The 19502-nt window shown below is 39.4% G+C and overlaps 1 protein-coding gene across 1 annotated transcript; it reads right to left on the bottom strand.

Moving 5' to 3' along the window:
* Window positions 1-484: 484 nt before the first annotated feature.
* On the bottom strand, window positions 485-18711 carry LOC145432963 (activin receptor type-2B-like). The gene is made up of 14 exons (XM_080309804.1): window positions 18553-18711; window positions 17784-17914; window positions 16954-17093; window positions 16050-16183; window positions 14708-14853; window positions 13698-13865; window positions 9871-10017; window positions 7324-7584; window positions 6076-6214; window positions 4936-5063; window positions 3554-3739; window positions 3023-3084; window positions 2004-2052; window positions 485-1159 (listed from the first exon to the last, which is right to left on the bottom strand). Exons 1-14 carry the CDS (start codon window positions 18569-18571, stop codon window positions 959-961), a joined length of 1911 nt encoding a protein of 636 aa, XP_080165930.1. The 5' UTR covers window positions 18572-18711; the 3' UTR covers window positions 485-958.
* Window positions 18712-19502: the final 791 nt, after the last annotated feature.

Genomic DNA, 19502 nt, shown 5'->3' with positions numbered 1-19502 from the left:
CATGACTTGAGTCATTATAACCCTGCCGTGTATACAATTTCATGGGGTTGACAGTAACATTTGAAATTTTTGAAAAGTTTTTATGGTAAATTCAAAAATTTCAATAGGATGTGCGTCGGCGTATACTGGTTAGAATTGAGCCGAATGCGGTGTGCAGCGTCTTTTTAGGCAACCCAAAAACTCAATCGGTGAACCCCTGGTATCCGAAAAAAAAGTTCTTTTTGAACATCCCTATTGTAAACCTTGATTACTCATATCGCAGTATACAAATGACATATCTGCGAAGTCGCGATCAGTCCACAGCACAGTCGCAGACAGCAATGAAGTATGCTCGACCGAAATAAAAGACCAAATTACAGACAAGCGGAGTTGAACTGGCACTATATTATTTGCGGTCGCATAAAAAAGTACAAATTCCGACTTTCCGCATCTTCCACTTCGAGCCTAATACTCAGTTCGGAATCGAATTACATAGACACCCAAGCAGCAGTTAATCCCCGACGCTAGAAGCGCCGGCGTGATACATTCGATCTGATTTGCCAATCCCCGAAACAACGTAAACATATTACGAGCAAGAATGCGGAAACCAGACTTGGAAAACTAGAAAACATTCAGCTTTTCTGTTGTAGATTAGAATTAGAAATATAGCTGCGGTTTTTTCCTAATAGATTAGAATTTGAGTTGCTGAATCCGCGAAAACTGGGAAATTCAACAAGCTCAGTTCATTCCCATAAGCATGAGGGGGGAAAAAGTCTGCACAACAAGTTTGGCTTCGCGCTATACTGTTATCTTGTAGCAATTTCAAGAAAACCAACAATTAGATTAGAATTAAAATTAGAGCAAACAAGCATCTCACAAACGAGATTAGAATTAGATCACTGGCAGTTCGCTGTAATTAGTTTAATCAGACAACTACAATTATCTAGTTATCCAAGTCTGGCAGAGACACACTGCTGAGTCAGCTTTGTTCTGATGACAAGAGAGGTTCTTCCGAGGACAAGAGAGAAGTCGCAGAGTCGTTGTCTTCCGCGCCAGACTGGGAGCTCTCTGTATTGCTGTTTGTGAGTAGCTGCTCCATAACGCCATCGTGCGACAGAGTGTCTTCGTTTGCGAAGGTGCCGGAGTCGTGGTCGTCGTCTTGGCAATTTTCGCTACGTTTCTGAAATCGATTTGCTCGATATCAGAACATTAAGGCGCTCCATAAAAGTTATCTACTACATAATCGGGTCCTACAAGGCGGTGGTTCTCAAACTCGGGTCCACGAGACCATTTAAAAAAAATTCAGGCCACTTATTTCCCAAACCAAACTCGCAGGCGTCCCAAAATTATACCGTTGGGTCAACGTAAAGTCGCATTCACACTGCAAACTACTGCGTGTTGTTCTGCGTTGATTTTACAAGGGACCAAGAGTCGGCTAAAATCTTCAGAGGGACCGCTTCGCAAATCTTGTGGAACAGATTGAGAACCGCCGCTATAAGAGCTACGAGAGTCACACTTTCAATACTTTTTTCTACCCGTGTAAGTCTAAAACCATGATATAGCACACCACGCGGCAGGCTACTAAGCTACATACGTTAGTAGAAAATACGTTGTTGTGAAATCATAATCGTCCCACGGCATCGTCACAAAGTGCAACGAAACAGGCATAGTCGAAAAAAATGCAAAACGATGTAAATGTGATGTAGAATTGGCATTATATTTGCTAAACGGTGCATATTCGAATTCTCCACATTTCCCGTTCTGTTATTTCCGTAAAGCATATCTGGTGATACATTTTTTGACATACAATCTTTTTTAAAATTCTCTGCCAGTTGCTGACAATTACCCCTGAAGAGTGTCCGCCGAAACCATCCCGGTACATTTCAATACGAATATTATATTATTCATTTGCACAAGATGAAAACCAACTCAAGAGGACAGGGTTTCTGCTGAAACACAATCTACGGTTAGATGATTGCGTTTAAACAACTTCCAACACGACACAACACCATTCCTTATCTCACCTTCAAGTCCCCACTGTTTTCAGATCCACTCGAGGCGCTATCAGCGATTCTAAATCACAAGAAAACACGGCGATAAGCAATCGCACCTTGCTATCTATCTGGCGGGCGGTTCAAAGGCGTGGTAGCAAAGACTTCCTACACAAGAGACTTACGTAATCGAATAATGTATTCATATCAGACTAAACCGGAATACTCTTTCGCATTCTGTACTAAAAATATTCCGGTGTATCTCAATATGAATATTCGACAGTATTCTGAGTTCTGTACCTCCAAATTCTTTTTCAAAGAGTCGTGTAACCGGCCAAAACACACGACTGCCTTTTCTAAATATTAACAGATAATGTACCCAAGAACTAAATAAGTAGCCGGCCAAATTTGTAGTTTCTTTAGTATTTTATTATTATGCTGAGCTGAATTGCTTGATCCCAACCAAATGCATATAAATTTATGACGCAATATCTGTATTTGTTAATGCAGGGGTACAAGGTACCGCAGAATGAAGAAACACCGCTCAGAACACACCGCACTGGTATAACCTAAATGCAGCAAAAAAGGCGGTGAACTTTTCTAGTAATTTAGACATATCGCGAGTATATGCAGATGTAGCCAACACAGCCGACACCACAATGCCTAGAACAGGGGTTCACACAAACCTCAAGGGTTTGCTGGATACCAAGACATACAACCAACCCATACTGCAGAAGTCACACTGATTTGCATTAAATTTTCATTAAATAATCTTTTCTATTCATATAAAAATCACGTTTTAATGGTGTTGTACTTTGAGCACTGTGGTTGGTGCACGGTTCGATCTGTGCACAAGTATCCTACAGTAATGTATTAGATGATTAAAGCTGTAGATTATCGTTTCATGTAACTAGGGGTTCGCCAACCACCGGTAAGAAGATCCAATTTGCAAAGGTCAACTACATCTACCGGACCGACTTTTGATTACATTCATGAACATGTGGCTAAATATCACCACTTGTAAAATCTTGTGGAAAAAAATCCATTCATACCTATGCTTATCATCGAATTCGTCGTCCCTCCTCAAAACGCTCATCTGCATGTTAATCTGGTTCTGAAAATAACAAAAATCCGTCATGCACCAAAGAAAATGGCAAATCAAATAAGACTGGGCAGAATTGAGTACTAGGCTTCAAATATCACTCAATAAATGTCGCGACAGTTTGCACGAGGTCGAAAGTTCAAATAGTTTCCTTTTATGCGACCACAAAAAATACAATGACATCTCATTAAAGATTATTTGATATTTTCCGACCATACCTCTTACATTACACCTTGTGACAATGACGTGGATTGATCATGACTTCACGGGTATGTCATTTCCGGTAACGTGCATAGTTTCGTGCTACATGTTTCGTATACAACCAATTGAGGTTTACAGCAGTGGAAAATGATATCAAAACTATAATTCTCATTGATAAATTTTGAGAAGAAATGTATAATTTCAGCACTATCTAATTGAGTAGGGAGAGCCGATGTGTTCGAGTACTGAACTTTTACGCTCCTAACTACTAAAGACTTACCATAGCAGACGTATCCGCGTAGCTCGTCGGAGACTGCATGTCCACAATGAGAGGAGGCGACATGACTTGGTCTCTTCTGTTCCTCCGCAGGCCGATGATTCTCTGCTCCACGCATCCTGCCGAGAGCCTGGCTTCCGCGTCGTGATCCCAGCATTCCTCCATAGTCTCGCAAAGATTCACGTCATCCTGGTGTGTTCGAAACCAAATTAAATTTGTGTGCAGAGAACCGATCCTGGTTTTACAATTGTTTAATGTGCTACTAACCGTTTAAGTCTTGGAATGTGAAAGAAAGGGGGGATTACTCGAGAAATTATGGCGTGCGAGCTTCATGGAGGTAAATAACTTCAATATACAATTGAATAATAAATGTGTTTTGACATAACACAAATATTTTGGCACATGTCAGCGGTAATCGTCAGCAACTAGTAGAGAATTCAATATTGAATGTGATTTCCAATTCTCTACCAGTTAGTGACGAGTGTCAGCTGAAAATATTCGGGTTCATTTCAATATGAATCAAAAATTGAAATATTCCAGGCAGACAGTTTTTTTCTATGGCAGTGACTTCACATTCGATGATACGAGTGTTGATATGCAATGTCCTTTAAAATTAGTTGCTGACGATTACCCCCGACAAGTTGAGCCAAAAATATTTGAGATCATTTCAATATGGATATAGTATTCAATTGTATATTGAAGTTCTGTACCTCCAGGATGAAAATCTTTTAATAATTTTTGTCAAAAAAGGTTATAAACATGCGTTCCACCCGAGAGAGAAGTAGATAATGCCACAAGTTATTTTTTCCCAAATCATTACGCATTATACGCTCACCCAAAGGTTCCTAACACCATCATACAGAACAACTCATGACAAAAGATAGGAAGAGAGCTCTCGGGCCGTGAATTCGTTCAAGTTGACTTGACAAACGGATGTCAAGGAAGTCATAGAACGGTGACACGCGCAATATCTGAGATCAAATTGTTACAAACTTGCTAATATCAGTTAAGAAAATCTACAAGCTGCTAGCGTCATGCAATGCTACTTGCGTTACACCAGTGGTTCTCAACCGCTGTTGCAAGTTGTCCGCCGACAAATATATTAGAATTTTTTTCTATCTCAATTCCAAAACAAAAGACGTTGGACGCCAACAATCCTTTTTTTGTTCAAGTTTCACAGGTCCGCGAGGTCAAAAAGGTCGAGAACCATTCTGTTAGACTAGAAATATGTTATTTCTTCTTTCGTAGTACCAATCACTCTGCTAACATACCACAACCAACCGCAGAATCCTGCATACAGCTATTCCAAACTTTCATTTCCATGTAGGCCTACTGTGCCAAGACAAATTGCAGTATTCCAAGCGAAGAAGACAGTTTCGACTCACCCTATTTGACTTCCACCCATCTCTGATAGCGGGACGCAGTTTCTTTTCCACCACGTGTTCCTGCATGAAGTCCATGGACGGGTTAGGCCCCAATTCTGCTTCGAAAGGCATTTTGAATTCACCACACTCTGCGAAAATGTTTGACTGTTACGCGTTGGTCTGACGGCATACAGGTATGAGGTATATAGAAATTATATCGCTGATTACCTGTAACTGATTCAATTTTTTAACAATTCAGGCTAGGCCTGTCGTATGTTGTAGAGTTGAACAGAAGATACCCTTTTCACCAAGTTCATATCATAAGGCTTTGTCGTGATGTAATATGATGAAAGTTCAATCATTCTCTCTTTCCCATCAAAATTATGCTAGGTTGATTTATTAATCAACTCGTAGGTCCGCCAAACAAGACTTTGTTGTTAAAGCAGCAGTACAACAAATCGTAACATGCAAATTGGCATTGCAAACTTCGTAAAACCAGCCGACATTTTCATGGCAGTCTAAAATTTAACAATTTGCTTGCAACTTCTTTTTTGTACATTTTCAAGACAGTGAGATAGAAACATGTTGCTTCCGCAGCTTTTAACCCCAAAACTAGCTTTCTAGCATAAGCGAGTATCAAGACATGGCAAAATTAGCTATTGTCGGCTCCCTCGGTGAAATTGCACGGCCACTAGAGGGTGCAGGAACCTGAAATGATGATAGAAGTAATTCATTCGAATTTGGGACCAAATATCGAAGGCACTTTTTGAAATTCAAATTTTTCGTTTCTTCAGCCCACCCTACCCTAGTACCGGTAACCAAGTCACAAGGTTAGAGTCAATCTTATTTTAATAATATTGATTAGGAGCACAAATCTAGACATGTCCCAGAATATAACTTATCTGTGAAATTGTGATAGACCCACAGCATTGCCATAAAGTACAATGAAATCGGTATGGTCGAAAAATCACAAAATTGCGATGTGGAAGTGGCGTGATATTCTTTGTGGTCGCATAAAAAGTACATATTTGAACTACGTACATCTTTCATACTGCCGTGACGGAATAATTAGTGATACTCAAAGCTTTATACTCAATTCCAGATGAATTCCGTCAGCCCAGCCCTAGTCATTTCAACCCTGACGGAAGTATGCAACTGTACCTGCATATGCCGTGCATCTCGTCATGACTTCCCACATAACAAGGCCAAAAGCGTACATGTCGATGCGTAGAAATGCGTCTTTTTGAAAGTTGATCGCGCCTTCCAACACTTCGGGAGCCATATAACGCAGCGTGCCCACCTGCAGACACACGCATACATACATAGCTACACAGTTTTCCAAATCAGATTACAATCAGAATTACTGAACACTCAAAAACTTGGAACTTGAATCAGGTTCAGAATCAAACAGATGGACAAAAAAAAACGTTCAGTTCATATCAAGTCACAGAGTTCATTCTCGTCTCATATGCAAGAAAATGGCAAATATTTGAACACCAAACCTGCTTCGTTTCGTACTATACATTTCCTTATAGTATTTTTTACGATTCGAATTAAAGTTAGAGCATGGAAATAATTCATAAATTTTCAATCAGACTAGAATTTGAATTACAGCCACACAATTTTCTCTAAATTAGATCAGAATTACTGAATTTAAAAAAATTGGAAATTGAATCAAGTACCGAATTACAAAGAAACACAAACAATCAGTTTCAATTCATATCAAATCATTGTTCATTATCATGAGCATTAGAATGGCAAACGTATGTACGTACAGCAAGTCGCACGATAAATTTATCCTGTTGCATGATCAGGAAAGCCAGAAATTAGATTACATTTAAAATTAGCACACAACAGTAATTCATAAATTAGACTAATATTTGATTTATATCTACCGCTACAAAGTTTTTTTTTATCCAAATTGGATTAGAATCAGAATTACTGAATTCACAAAAACGTGGAAATTCAATCAAACTCCAAACTAGAAAGAAACACACCAAAAATCGAGATCAATCCATATCAAATCAGGAGTCCGTTCTCATAAGCATGATAATGGCGAATGGTTGTAGCCTAAACCCAGCTTGGAACGATTCGCACAGTACGATTATCCTATAGTATTTTCAGGAAAACCAGAAATTAGATTAGAATTACCGGGATTACCGCTTTAATTAGCTTAGTTCAACTAGAACTATCAAGTAGTCCAAGTTTGAACGCCTTATTCGGTACATTTCAACGTCTGAGTTTGATTCCAAAACACTCCTCCAAAACATTCCCAAAGCTAGCCTCCCGAATCCCGATAACACCACACACACCAAACCATAACAACAGGCAACGCCTACATATACTCAGAAAAACCGACCCGATTCTAAGAGATCCAAGCCTCAATCAGATTGTAAAAGTAACACGCACCTGGCCATGGCTCTCGCCTGGACTCTCTCCCGGCAAGAATTTCACAGCTAAACCGAAATCGGCGATAACCGCGTTCAGATTGTGATCGAGGAGTACATTTTTGCTTTTAAAGTCTCTGTGCGCTATTGCGGGCTTGGCTTCCGTGCCTGGCTTTTGAATATCTTCGTGAAGGAAGGACATTCCGCACGCCATGGTCTGTACCATTCGAAGACATTCGTCCATGGTGACCGTGTTGGCTCGCAGGTAATCCGTCAGCGATCCCTGGATGGAGATATGACTCAGAGTTACATTTGAATAGGTTGGTTAAACAATACATATGTCTAGATTGAAATCCACCACACCCCGGGCAAGTTTTCAAGGGGTCAATTGACAAACAGCAAGAGTAATATAGTCACATTGAAATAAACCCAAATATTGAGCTGACGCTTGTGAAGCGTAATCATCAGCAACTAGTCAAGAATTCAGCGGAACATTGCACTGTATATCAACAACGGTATCACTAGATATGACAATGACATCACCTGTGATACGATTATTGGGATATAATATTCCTCTCAATTCTGAATTAAGATGTAGTGCATTGAGCTAAAGCGATCACTTGACCTCTCTTATTCAAAATTTCATTTCGGTGACTTCGTACTGGGTGATACGATTGTTGATATACAATGTTCTTTCCAATTCTCTGCTAATCGCTGACAATTACCCCTGACGAGTGTCAGCCGAAAATTTTTGTGATTATTTCAATATCAGTTATTATTAAATTGTATATCAAAGTTCTATACCTCCTAGAAGCTCTTCATTTTCTAAGCAATTAATACAATATCGATGTATCTATTTCACATTAGCCTAGTCATTACAGTTATATCGCCAAATTGACCAAGTGCCATATATCACAATTGAAGCTCATATTCAGGAAAACATCCATTTTCGAAAGAATTAAAACAGTATTGACAATTGATGAATCGCATTCATAATGAAAATAGTTACTGCGTGTTCAATCCCAATGCCACTGGTAATCACTCAAACTACCCTTGTTATCAAATACGGAATTTAGTTTAGTTATTTCACATACACTGGCTATGATACATGATGGAAAATAGTTTTGCGTGTAACATAATAGGGGAAAGATCATTTCTGAAATGTATTCAATCATTGCCAAAATGTCATTTTCTAAATAGGCTCCCAATCACTATCGATATTGAAGATATTGAATTCCGTGCATCCTTGACCCACTGCAGAGACCACAACAATTTCTTATGAACCCACCAACCAAAAACCAAAATGGGTCAACATCAGTAAGAGAACACCATTGGAAAAGGTTCCTCTTTGATGATAGCACCCAGTTTAGGTTACTCTTTCCAAAATCTCATTCAGACAAATACGATTTCACGACGACCTAGTTGCGGCCAAGCATGATATTCAACAGGTAATATGTGAATTTGAAGTGCTTCTTGGAGGTACATAACTTCAACATACAATTGAATAATATAGAGAACATCCAACATTCAATTCCCCACCAGCCATTGAAGATAACCTCTCTGACGATCGTTAGCTGATGAATGAATATTAATATATGATTCAATTGCATATTGATCGAAGAATTTTACAAGTTGCGAGGCAGATAATACATTATAGCATAAGCAACGGAGTGCATCGATAATAATCAACAACAAACCCTGTGAATTACTTTGAACATCATGTTTTAAAATCACGACACATAAAGTTGAATTGATAAAGTCATATTTGCTCATCTCCAAGCTGCAGCATAGAGTTTGCTGTGAACTTGTTTATTTTGACTCTGAACATGGTCAACACGTGACAGTGCGCTGATCAGAGGATTTGCAAATGAACATGCCATGGCTGCCACTGTGGACAGAAAAGGACTTTGAACTACATTGTTTTGCAAAATAATTAACGATCGTAGGAACAAACAAATTGGCACGGCGCCTGAGCAGCGGATGCGACTCGAAAACATGATTTGAGTAAGCCCGCGTTAGTGCACACATGCAATTCGCAAATGCATAATCGCAGAACACATGGACGCAAACAAGATAACGGCGAGGTAAAAGTCGCAATAACTTCTTTGCCATCACTAGGGAAGGCACAATGGCTTGAGTACTCAATCCAAATTGAGTATTTTAGTTGCAATGATTCGAGTATTCAGCACTGAACCGACACATCTGTGAAGTCGCGGTCAGCCCACAGCATTGTTACAAAGTGCAATGCAATGGGTACGCGAAAATATATGAAATACCGTAATCTCTAATATGAAGTTAAACTGGCTTTGAGCCTATAATCCTTGTGGTCTCATAAAATTTACATATGTGATTCTATTAGATACTTGAACTTGAAGCCTAATATTCGATTCTGCCCAGCCCTGCTTATTACACACAGTTATCTTCTAGCGAACAAGCTTTTAAATAGCTAATGATGGAAGAGCCACAGGACAGATTACCTGTCACAGATATTGAATATGTTACCGCAGCAGCGGGCCAACAGTTTTCTGGAACCGCCCTCTACATTACAGCAATATTTAGCAGGTCTTACCCGATCGTAAAACTCTGTGATGAGCCACAGCTCCGAGTTGACGCCCTCCCCACGACTTGACGCTGTGAGGAACTTGAGGATGTTCGGATGCGTGTTCATCATGGGAGTGCAGAAGATATCTTGCTCGTTCTGCCAAGAGGATTTTTCCTGCGATGGCAAATAAACGGTGTTTTCAATCCATTTTCCACCGTGGCGGCCTTTGAAACCCCGATTGGTCGTATCACAGGACCCGAAACGTGTATTACAAAGCAACGCCATACGCATGTTAGTGAAAATGACATATCTGTTAAGTCTTGAACAAACCGCTGCCTTAATTTTGACCTAACATATGCAAATTAGATGTTATCCCGCATAACGTTAGAATTGTACTACTTATCTTCATTTTTAGCTGGAACTGTCTGTCCTTACGAAGTAGTTTGGCCTGAAAAAACTTTTTCGACTCAAAAACTGACAAATTATTACACGAAAAAACTTCATTTTAACGAAAGCTGTCCCTAAGAAGAGTTCCAGCAGTTACATCACGCATATGGTAGAAATAATTAAAAATTTGCTCTAGCGCAACGAAAGATGCTTTCCTACATTCTCGGGTAGAAAATGTCTGTCCTTACTAAGCAGCTTGCCAAGAATGGAGAAGGAACGTTCAACAGCAGAAGTTATTGGTTGAGAATGCTGAAGTTGTGCGTACACTGCTGGTGACACACCGTGTTGCTTCATTCTGACCAGGGCTGTGGAGTCGGTAAATTTTACCACCGACTCCGCCTCCACACATTTTCAATATACCGACTCCGACTCCTGAGTCTTTAAATGTACCGACTCCGACTCCGACTCCTGGGTCTTTAAACGTACCGACTCCGACTCCCGACTCCGACTCCAGCATTATTACCAATTTACTTCGAAAATTATATGCCACATTGTCGGTTGAATGACTATCATACAACCATTAAACATATGCTATGCAGACATATGATTAACTGTGGCATGCTAAATTGTTTCATTGTGGCACAGCTCGAATTATCCCCTATGTAATTAACATGAAATAAAGATTTGCTAAATATCCTTCCTTATTCAAGTTTTTATAACATGGACTCTCTAATATCCTGAAATGTATGAATCACTCAAATATGGCAGATATCCAATCCTGTATAATAAAAATGTAGATAAAAAATCCAAGTGTAGCTCTTGTGTATGACTCGGCAACTAATAAAGAAATTGAACTTACTAATTTTGTCCAGCTTCTTTGAGGTACAGAACTTAAATATACAATTGAATAGTATATTCATATTAAAATGAACCCGAATATTTTCGGCTGACACTCGTCAGGGGTAATCGTCAGCAACTAGTAGAGAATTCAAAAGAACAGCGTATATCAACAATCGTAACACAAAATATGACGTCACCAGCACGAAATGTCGAATACGAGAGCGTTCAATGTACTATTTTTAGATGATACACGAACTCTTTTTGTTGACACAGCCTTGGCTGGTGTATTTTGATTCGCATACTCGGAAAGGGTCGCTCACACTTTCATTTGTGCGCCTTGGAGTCGACTTTTATCAAAATACACCAGCCAAGGCTGTGTCAACAAAAAGAGTTCGTGTATCATCTAAAATTAGTACATTGAACGCTCTCGTATTCGACATTTCGTGCTGGTGACGTCATATTTTGTGTTACGATTGTTGATATACGCTGTTCTTTCGAATTCTCTACTAGTTGCTGACGATTACCCCTGACGAGTGTCAGCCGAAAATATTCGGGTTCATTTTAATATGAATATACTATTCAATACTAATTTTGTCATTGCACACTATCCTGATTACAAGCACACACACTCTTACTACTAATATTAGATATTGGTCATAAATGGAATTTAGTTAAGTAGTCAAAGACCATAGCCTATGTCTAGTCTGCATGTACTTAATCAAGTATTCACGGATTGGGACTTGCAGTCTTTCTTAATCATTTGTTCGACCCAAACAGCTAAGCTACAGTACAAATATTTTTAATTTTGTCAAGTGGGAAGCATCGTTTGGTCATATTTACATCCTTTTTACAATTTTACAAAACCAGCCGATGCATTTTCTCTGTCACAGTATCATGGTATAATTCCAAAAATTGCATCGATTTTGACTGCATCGCGAAAACGCATCTTGCGATTTTCTTCCCCTCTGCAACTGAGTTGTAATTTGCAAGTAATGTCTAATTTTATCTATATCAGGGGTGGGCAACTTTTTCGGCTAAAGGGACACCTGAGATTTACGAACCATTGCGCGGGCAACTGGAATGTTGATAACCTTTTTTTTTAGTCGTCGATAGGAGCGAACCGAATTAGGTAACATTGCAAACAAGACTTATATCAATACGCTCTAAAATTGATAGCAATATGTCATGCAACTGTGCAGTGCGCAATCAGGCCCTGGTCGCGCGAAGCGCGAATTTTTTTGGCAATATAACGACTGAATTAGGCTATAGCTATATCAATAAATACGTCGCTAACATACATTGGGGGTCGCATCTGTATACCACTGGGCTCATTTGGCAAGGACAGGATTATTCGACCTTTAGACATAGCAAGATCGATGGTATCAGTGAACATGCCTCCATCATTTTGTGCAAATGTTTTGTCGACGATCTCGCTGCGAGTGCACAAGCGAAGCCGTATCTCCTAATTGCGAATATAGTTAGACTCAATTCTGTGAATAATATGTATTTATAATTTTCAGAAGGGGGCTCAAATACTGAATGCAAGAAATCTAGTGACAATGAATCATGCGAAGTACCGAGAAAAATTTAAATTCAAATAAATCTGCTAGGAAATATTCTACTTCATGGTCATTGGTCATATACGAAGATCTGGGATAAATGTGGCTGACCCCTGGATACGTCAATGCGTCAGAACTGTTGTTTTAGTCATCATCAAATTTCGCGGTCATGCTAATCAAATTTTGGTTGGCCTTGCAATTGTACCTGATGACATAAATAATTTCGTGAATTACCTCGCAGGCCACACCTAACCTTCTCGTGTGCCAAATTTGGCCTGCGTGCCACGGGCTGGCCGCACCTGATCTGCATGGTTAATAATAACAGTGATTGGTGATACATAAAAATTCTATTGAAAATTCTTTGAAAGCAAATGTTTTCGTGATAGAGAAGTTGGAGTCGGAGTCGGAGTCGAAGTCATAGTCATTCTCACAAACTCCGACTCCGACTCCAGTCAGTATTTTCCCACCGACTCCGACTCCAGCTATTATAGATTTTACGACTCCGACTCCGACTCCATCAAGTGAAAATTACCCCGACTCCGACTCCACCGACTCCGACTCCGACTCAACAGCCCTGATTCTGACCACGGTGTCTACATCACAATTTTTCATCGTGCGCTTCTTGATATAAGAACAATGCAATACCCACGCAGTCTTGCTTCCGTTGGGATATTGCGGTACGTTGAGAAATGAGCATAACACCATGTCAACCTATTTGTTTCATTCGAATGTTTATGCTTCACGATGAGCAGGCAATGGGCCGTCTACAACGGTAGGCCTACAAAGCAGGCTGCAAGCAGTAAAATGTCAAATGATAAGTTCACCGACAGGGCAAAATCTACGATACAAACAAAATGGGGGTTGCAAAAAAATTTTGACTTTGTAATAATTTTAGACATTTTTTTGACCTAACGCTACAATTTTGACAAAATTTCGACTTTTTTTGCGAATCAAATCACACAGCTCATCATTTTGCCCGGCCCTTGTTATCGGTGATGGTGCTTGTTATAGGTTTGACCGATATCGGCTACGATTCAAAACTACGAGATTTCACAATAGCACACTCACGCTGAGATTGAACGTCTTCACAGCTACGATTTGATCCTCTAGCTGGGCGCGCCACACTTTCCCAAAGCGTCCCCGGGCTTTTACCGCGAGCAGATGCGGACTGGGCGATTCCATATTCATGGGAAAAGAGGAAACGGTGCAGCCCGTCGTGCCGGTAGCAGGAGTGTTCTTAAGAAAAAGTCGTCTCGAATTCAGTGTTTTATAATTTAACTCGTTGGTTCTTAACCGGGTTCACACTTACTCCAATTAGACTAATTAGAGTAAAATTCAGGTTATCTAATTCTAATCTAAATTTACAATGTTTCTATGCCCCAATTTTGACTATAGTCTAATTTCTGGTTTACATGAAAATGCTACAGGAGAGCTGTACAGTGTACACTGCCTAAAAAGTTCAGTGTACAGACATTCTCGCCATTTTCATACTTACGAGTATGAGCTCTGGTTTGATTTGAACCGAATTTCACTGTTGTACCTATTTCTTTATCATTTGAAACCGAATTCAATTTCCAAGTAATTTTTCAATTCAGCGATTCTAACTCTAATATAATTTGGAAAAAGACTGTTTAAACCGTTCAAATTCGCGTATGATGTGCAAACACTTTTGTAAATGTGAATTATTTCACGATTGTTATATTTTATTCATGATATTACTAGTTCATCATCATCATTGGTTTGTTAGCAATTTTTATCGGTTCAATACACCGCAAAAATGCGACACAATGAAAAGACAGGAAGTTGATTCATCATAGGGGGGGTAAGTTGTGACATTTGAGCAAGGATTTTTGCGGGGTAAAAAATCTGTAAGTACGTAGTTCAATATAACTCGAGGCGTAGCCGTAAATAGTACAGATCACAGGGTTTCCATTGGTACCAAAATTAATCCTCAGAATGCATCACTCTATGAGTGGCGTTGAATTATCCGAAAAGTGTCTCATCTTGGCCTACTCTCCCCTACTCGAAAATGCTGACACATGTACTATAAGAATTACAATCAATAACAATCCACATACCACGCTGACGGCATCCATTTCCGCAGCATGCATCTTCCTTTTGCGATAAACGTAATAGCCGCAGCATATAACGGCAACCAACAGAAGCATACTGACGGCAAGAACAGAAATGAGAGTCGCCGCGGGCAAGGCGCGATCTTCCGAATCTAAAGCATTCGATAGTCGATTTCGATAATGAAAAGAATTTGTGCTTTTGACAATTAACAAATCCCTGTGGCACACACTGTGGTCATTTCACAAGATATGATCTAAGGCAAGACCTCCCTATAAACTCAACTCATACCAAAGCTTTATGGAGGTACCAAACTTCCCTATACAATTGAATAGTATATTGATATCGAAATGAACCCGAATATTTTCGGCTGACACTCGTCAGGGGTAATCGTCAGCAACTAGTAGAGAATTGGAAAGAACAAGCCGTTTTCTTCAAAACGCGCAGCCGGTTTCTTCAAAACGCCCAGCCGTAATGGAGCGTGTACGACATATTTCCTTCATAACATCGGCTGACAACTATATAAAGTCGGACCACATCATTTTTAGAGTGCAGTGCCCCTTTAAGCCAAATATACTATTTTAGATGGCGCAAAAACTCCTTCCATTGGCACAAATTAGGCTGTCAGATTTTTGCTAAAAAATATGAGAGAATTTTGAGAAGAAACTCACAGTAACAGTAATTCTACAGACACAACATTCTTCTAAACTAACGTTAAGCATTATTATCTTGAACGGGAAGCATGAACCACCAACCACTATATTTGCAATAATTGGTCAAAGAGCTTCTTGAGCGAACATAACTTGAATACGCAATTGGAAAATGTATTCATTAGGGGTCTTCAAAAATGACTCTTTTTCTCAAACCGTGCTGGCTACTTGATAAAATTGTAAGGTTACCTAATTCAAGCCTACACACCAAATTGGGTTCAATTCCAACCAGTGGAAGCGGAGTTATTGCCCTTGAAAAATTTGGATATGAATAAAATAGTATTTACGGTGACCAATTCTTTAATTATTTATTACAGTGGTGCCCACCGTAGATACTATTTTATTCAAATCCAAATTTTTCGACGGCAATAACCCCGCTTCCACTGGTTGGAATTGAACCGAACTAGGTGTGTAGGCTTGAATTAGGTAACCTTACAATTTTATCAAGTAGCCAGCACGGTTTGAGAAAAAGAGTCATTTTTGAAGACCTCTAATATTCATATTGAAATAAACCCGAATATTTACGGGTGACACTCGACAGGGGTAGTCGTGAAGGGTAGAGATTTGGAAAGAACATTGTGTATCAGTAACAGTATCACCAAATACGACGTCACAGGCATGAAATTTCCGATAATCTCACCGGTATCTGTAACCTCGGGTTCTTCCGGTAACGGAGGAGCGATACGGAAAGAAGAGGAACATAAGTTGCCGTGGCAGCAACAAAATAACACACCGTGCGCCGCTTTAGAGTCGTTCCTTGCTACGCATTGAGTTCTGCGCGAAAAGAGATCTCGGAATTTGTGCATTATGGGAGAAATACAATCGTAATCGATTATATGAAAGAAAACAACACCGGGTTTACACCGCAGAGAAAATTTGGGGGTTCTTCGTGCTACTGTATCGGATGCCGCAGTACGGCACAGGGCTTTTATGTCGGGAAAAAGCATTGAAACTACAATTCTGGTTGAAAATATAACTCTACATTATCATGTTACGTCACTACGTCAAAGCACTGTAATTTGAGGCTAGCCAGGCTACTACAGGAAAGCAGCTGTTTCAAGATAGTCAAGGTGGGGTGACCATCAATGTTCCGTTCAATTTTCGACGAGTCTGCGCACACTCACCGACTCACTGTGCATACCCTCGGACGACAGTGCGGAAACGATAAAAAAAAAGGTCGTCACTTCGGAGATTTTGTGCGCAGCTTACAGGGAACACTGGTTTGTCCTCTTTCTTGAGAATTTTGGTCTATCATACGGTTAAATTCGACTGGTATGCGGTAAATCAGCACCGAAGTAACGCTCAGGCAGGTATTTCGGGAGCTGAGCCGCAAAGCTGACCTTTTTTTTCTAATTTAGTCAACCACCTGATAATGTGAAGGAAAAACCTATTTTGGGCACTGTGTGAGAGAGCTGATTATTTGTTTTTCAGTCAACCGGCTATGAATTGGGAAAAATTTCCTATTTTTTCAGGATTTACCTCCGGTTTTGCAAGACTGAAAATTCTGAAAAAGTAACACTAGTTAAGGTTGAATTTCGACTTACACATCCTCGCAACCGCCATTCTTCATCCAACAGCCGCTTTTCTCAATTGCGATAAAGCCGGAAACATTTCGCCAGGCCACAAAACAATGGTCCTCACCGCAATAGCCGATCTCGTTACAGGTGTTGTTTCCCCCGTAGCTCTGCGTAATACAACAGCGATCGTATGCCGGGTTCAAACAATCGAGCTGTATTTTCAAAATGCCGTCGGCTACTGGCTCTAACCAGGATATGACCAGCAGACTTGAATAACTGGACAACCAGATCAAAATGCTGGTCATTTATTTCTAATATCATCTGTTTAATGTTTCTGTGCTCCAATTTTAATCCAATTCTCATTTCCGGCATACACACAATGGTCTAACAAAAATACAGATTTTATACAATTTCAGTAAAGTTTTATCAATACTGGTAGTAAACCTATTTAATAGCATCTTTAATTCTGCTTTTTATTAGAGCATGATGAACAATCGGTGAGGGCACCATTCGCTCCAATTAATTGTGAAGTATCCTAGCCAAACCATGCAATAAGAGTTACGTTTTCCAACTCCATTGAAGCCAATCTACATTTAATTCAGATGTAATAGAAAGCATCCAACAGCCTCATACACAGTTTTGCAAACTGGGACCAGATATTGTCATTTTAATCAGTTTCAATTGTTGGTGAAGTTTACAAAAAGATAAGATATATTTCTCTACTCCCAAATTCCTTCGGTCATAATTACCATTGTTCAGTATTATTATACTAGCAACTAAATAAATTGAAGCATTATTTCCTGCGTGCATCATAGTATTCAACCATTCATAAACTTTCCAAGTGTAAAGATACTCACTTCTGAAGCATTACATGCTTTGAAAGTTTCGCATTGATGGAAGACTCCAGTCTCATTCGTGTTTACATCTGCCCTTTCATTTATAACACTTCCATGCACAGTCAGGAACCATACCATAGCGGGCAGCAGGACTGAAAAGCAACCATGGAGTAAATTTCATACGTCTTGATAGATACAGGAGAATAAATATGCAAGAATATGACAGGTGGAGATATTTTCTTCTCTCTGAAACCAATAAGCCTAATCAATATTGTTATGCATTCATTCTGCACAATACACAATTTCTAGACTGTCGCCATAGGTCAAGGTATTGATTACGTCTAGACGCCAAGATTCGCATGTTAATATTTCCCATGAGTATACGCCAAAATCAAACATGCGCACAAGTGGCAATGGTTAAGTTTAAATTAATAGTATCAAAAGAAATTTCTTTCAAATTATTCTAACTTATGATTCTCCGCTAAGAATGACATAGAATTCATTTGCGACCCTGCACAAGTACCTCTTGGTGTTTAGAGGTGAGTCCCAGGGAACATTTTAAATTCGGAAACTGGGTCGCGACCATAAACGGCTGGAAACAACTTGCACAATGCTTCACTAATTATCAAAGTGTAATTATGCAAGGTTGATGTAAAACACACAATAACTGTTTGACTGCAGGGCATGTAACACAGCTGAGATTCAAAGTACATCACTGTCTAGGAACTTTGAGTGATGAGAAATAGAACAGTAAAATGAATTGATATAGTAAGAAATAAAAAAATCAAACCTTGTATAGTCGACATCATCGTGCAGTGTGTAGGTGACCAAATTCACATTTCAGTTCTTGTTCAATATCAAACACTAATAGACTTAATGATTTACCCTGCTAAGTATAATAATATTATAGCAATAAGGAATCTGCTATATTCCTAGCTTAACAAACCGAAATCAAAGGAAAGCATCTTCAAGGTACAGAACTTCAATAAACAATTAGATAGTATATTCATATTGAAATAAACCCAAATATTCTTGGCTGACACTCGTCAGCAACATTCTATATAAACAATCATATCACAAATTATGTAATAGAGATATAGTAATAGAGAGCGCTCAAATTGATCAAAGGATTTCACAACCACGATTAAACAGTTAATCTTAGAAAACGGAAGTATCCCCTCTTGCCTAATTGTTGCTATCCTATAAAATGGATAATTGCGATAAATGCCAGTACTTGACTTTGTGTCTGGTTGTATCTCGGTGCCTTTTCCACAACGCACATAATGGGAAGATTTCAGGAATGGCAGATCTGATTGAGCCCCATGATGATAGGGACCTTCATATTTCATGGCCAGAATTTTGTGTTTTAACGTTTCCGACCTGAATAAACGTTTCTGCACTGATTAAACGCGAGTGCAGCCGCAAATATATGCGATAGAATATCAGGATGGCGAGAAAAAAAATTAGGATTCTGATTTCAAGTTTTTATTTGGATACCAGAATGGCAGCAAATATATATAGGATACGGGATTGAATGAGGATTCGAAGTTTGGATGTTGGAGTAACGAAAAGAAACAAGTCCAGAATTTGAGTTTGGATTTTAGGGGGGTACTGTCGATCATCCATATTCCCGTTGTGCATTTTGCGACTGATCGTATTCTGTATGTTAAGATGGCTCACTGTGGTCCTATTCTTGAACTATCGAATCTGCAATAAAGCGCAAATGTGTACATAAAATCA

The sequence above is a fragment of the Botryllus schlosseri genome, chromosome 2, assembly GCF_051294905.1.
Source record: "Botryllus schlosseri isolate E-star chromosome 2, Bs_hap1, whole genome shotgun sequence".
In the NCBI taxonomy this organism is placed as follows: domain Eukaryota; kingdom Metazoa; phylum Chordata; class Ascidiacea; order Stolidobranchia; family Styelidae; genus Botryllus; species Botryllus schlosseri.
The sequence above is the reverse complement of the archived record's forward strand: the minus strand, read 5'-3'. Positions and strand labels throughout refer to the sequence as shown.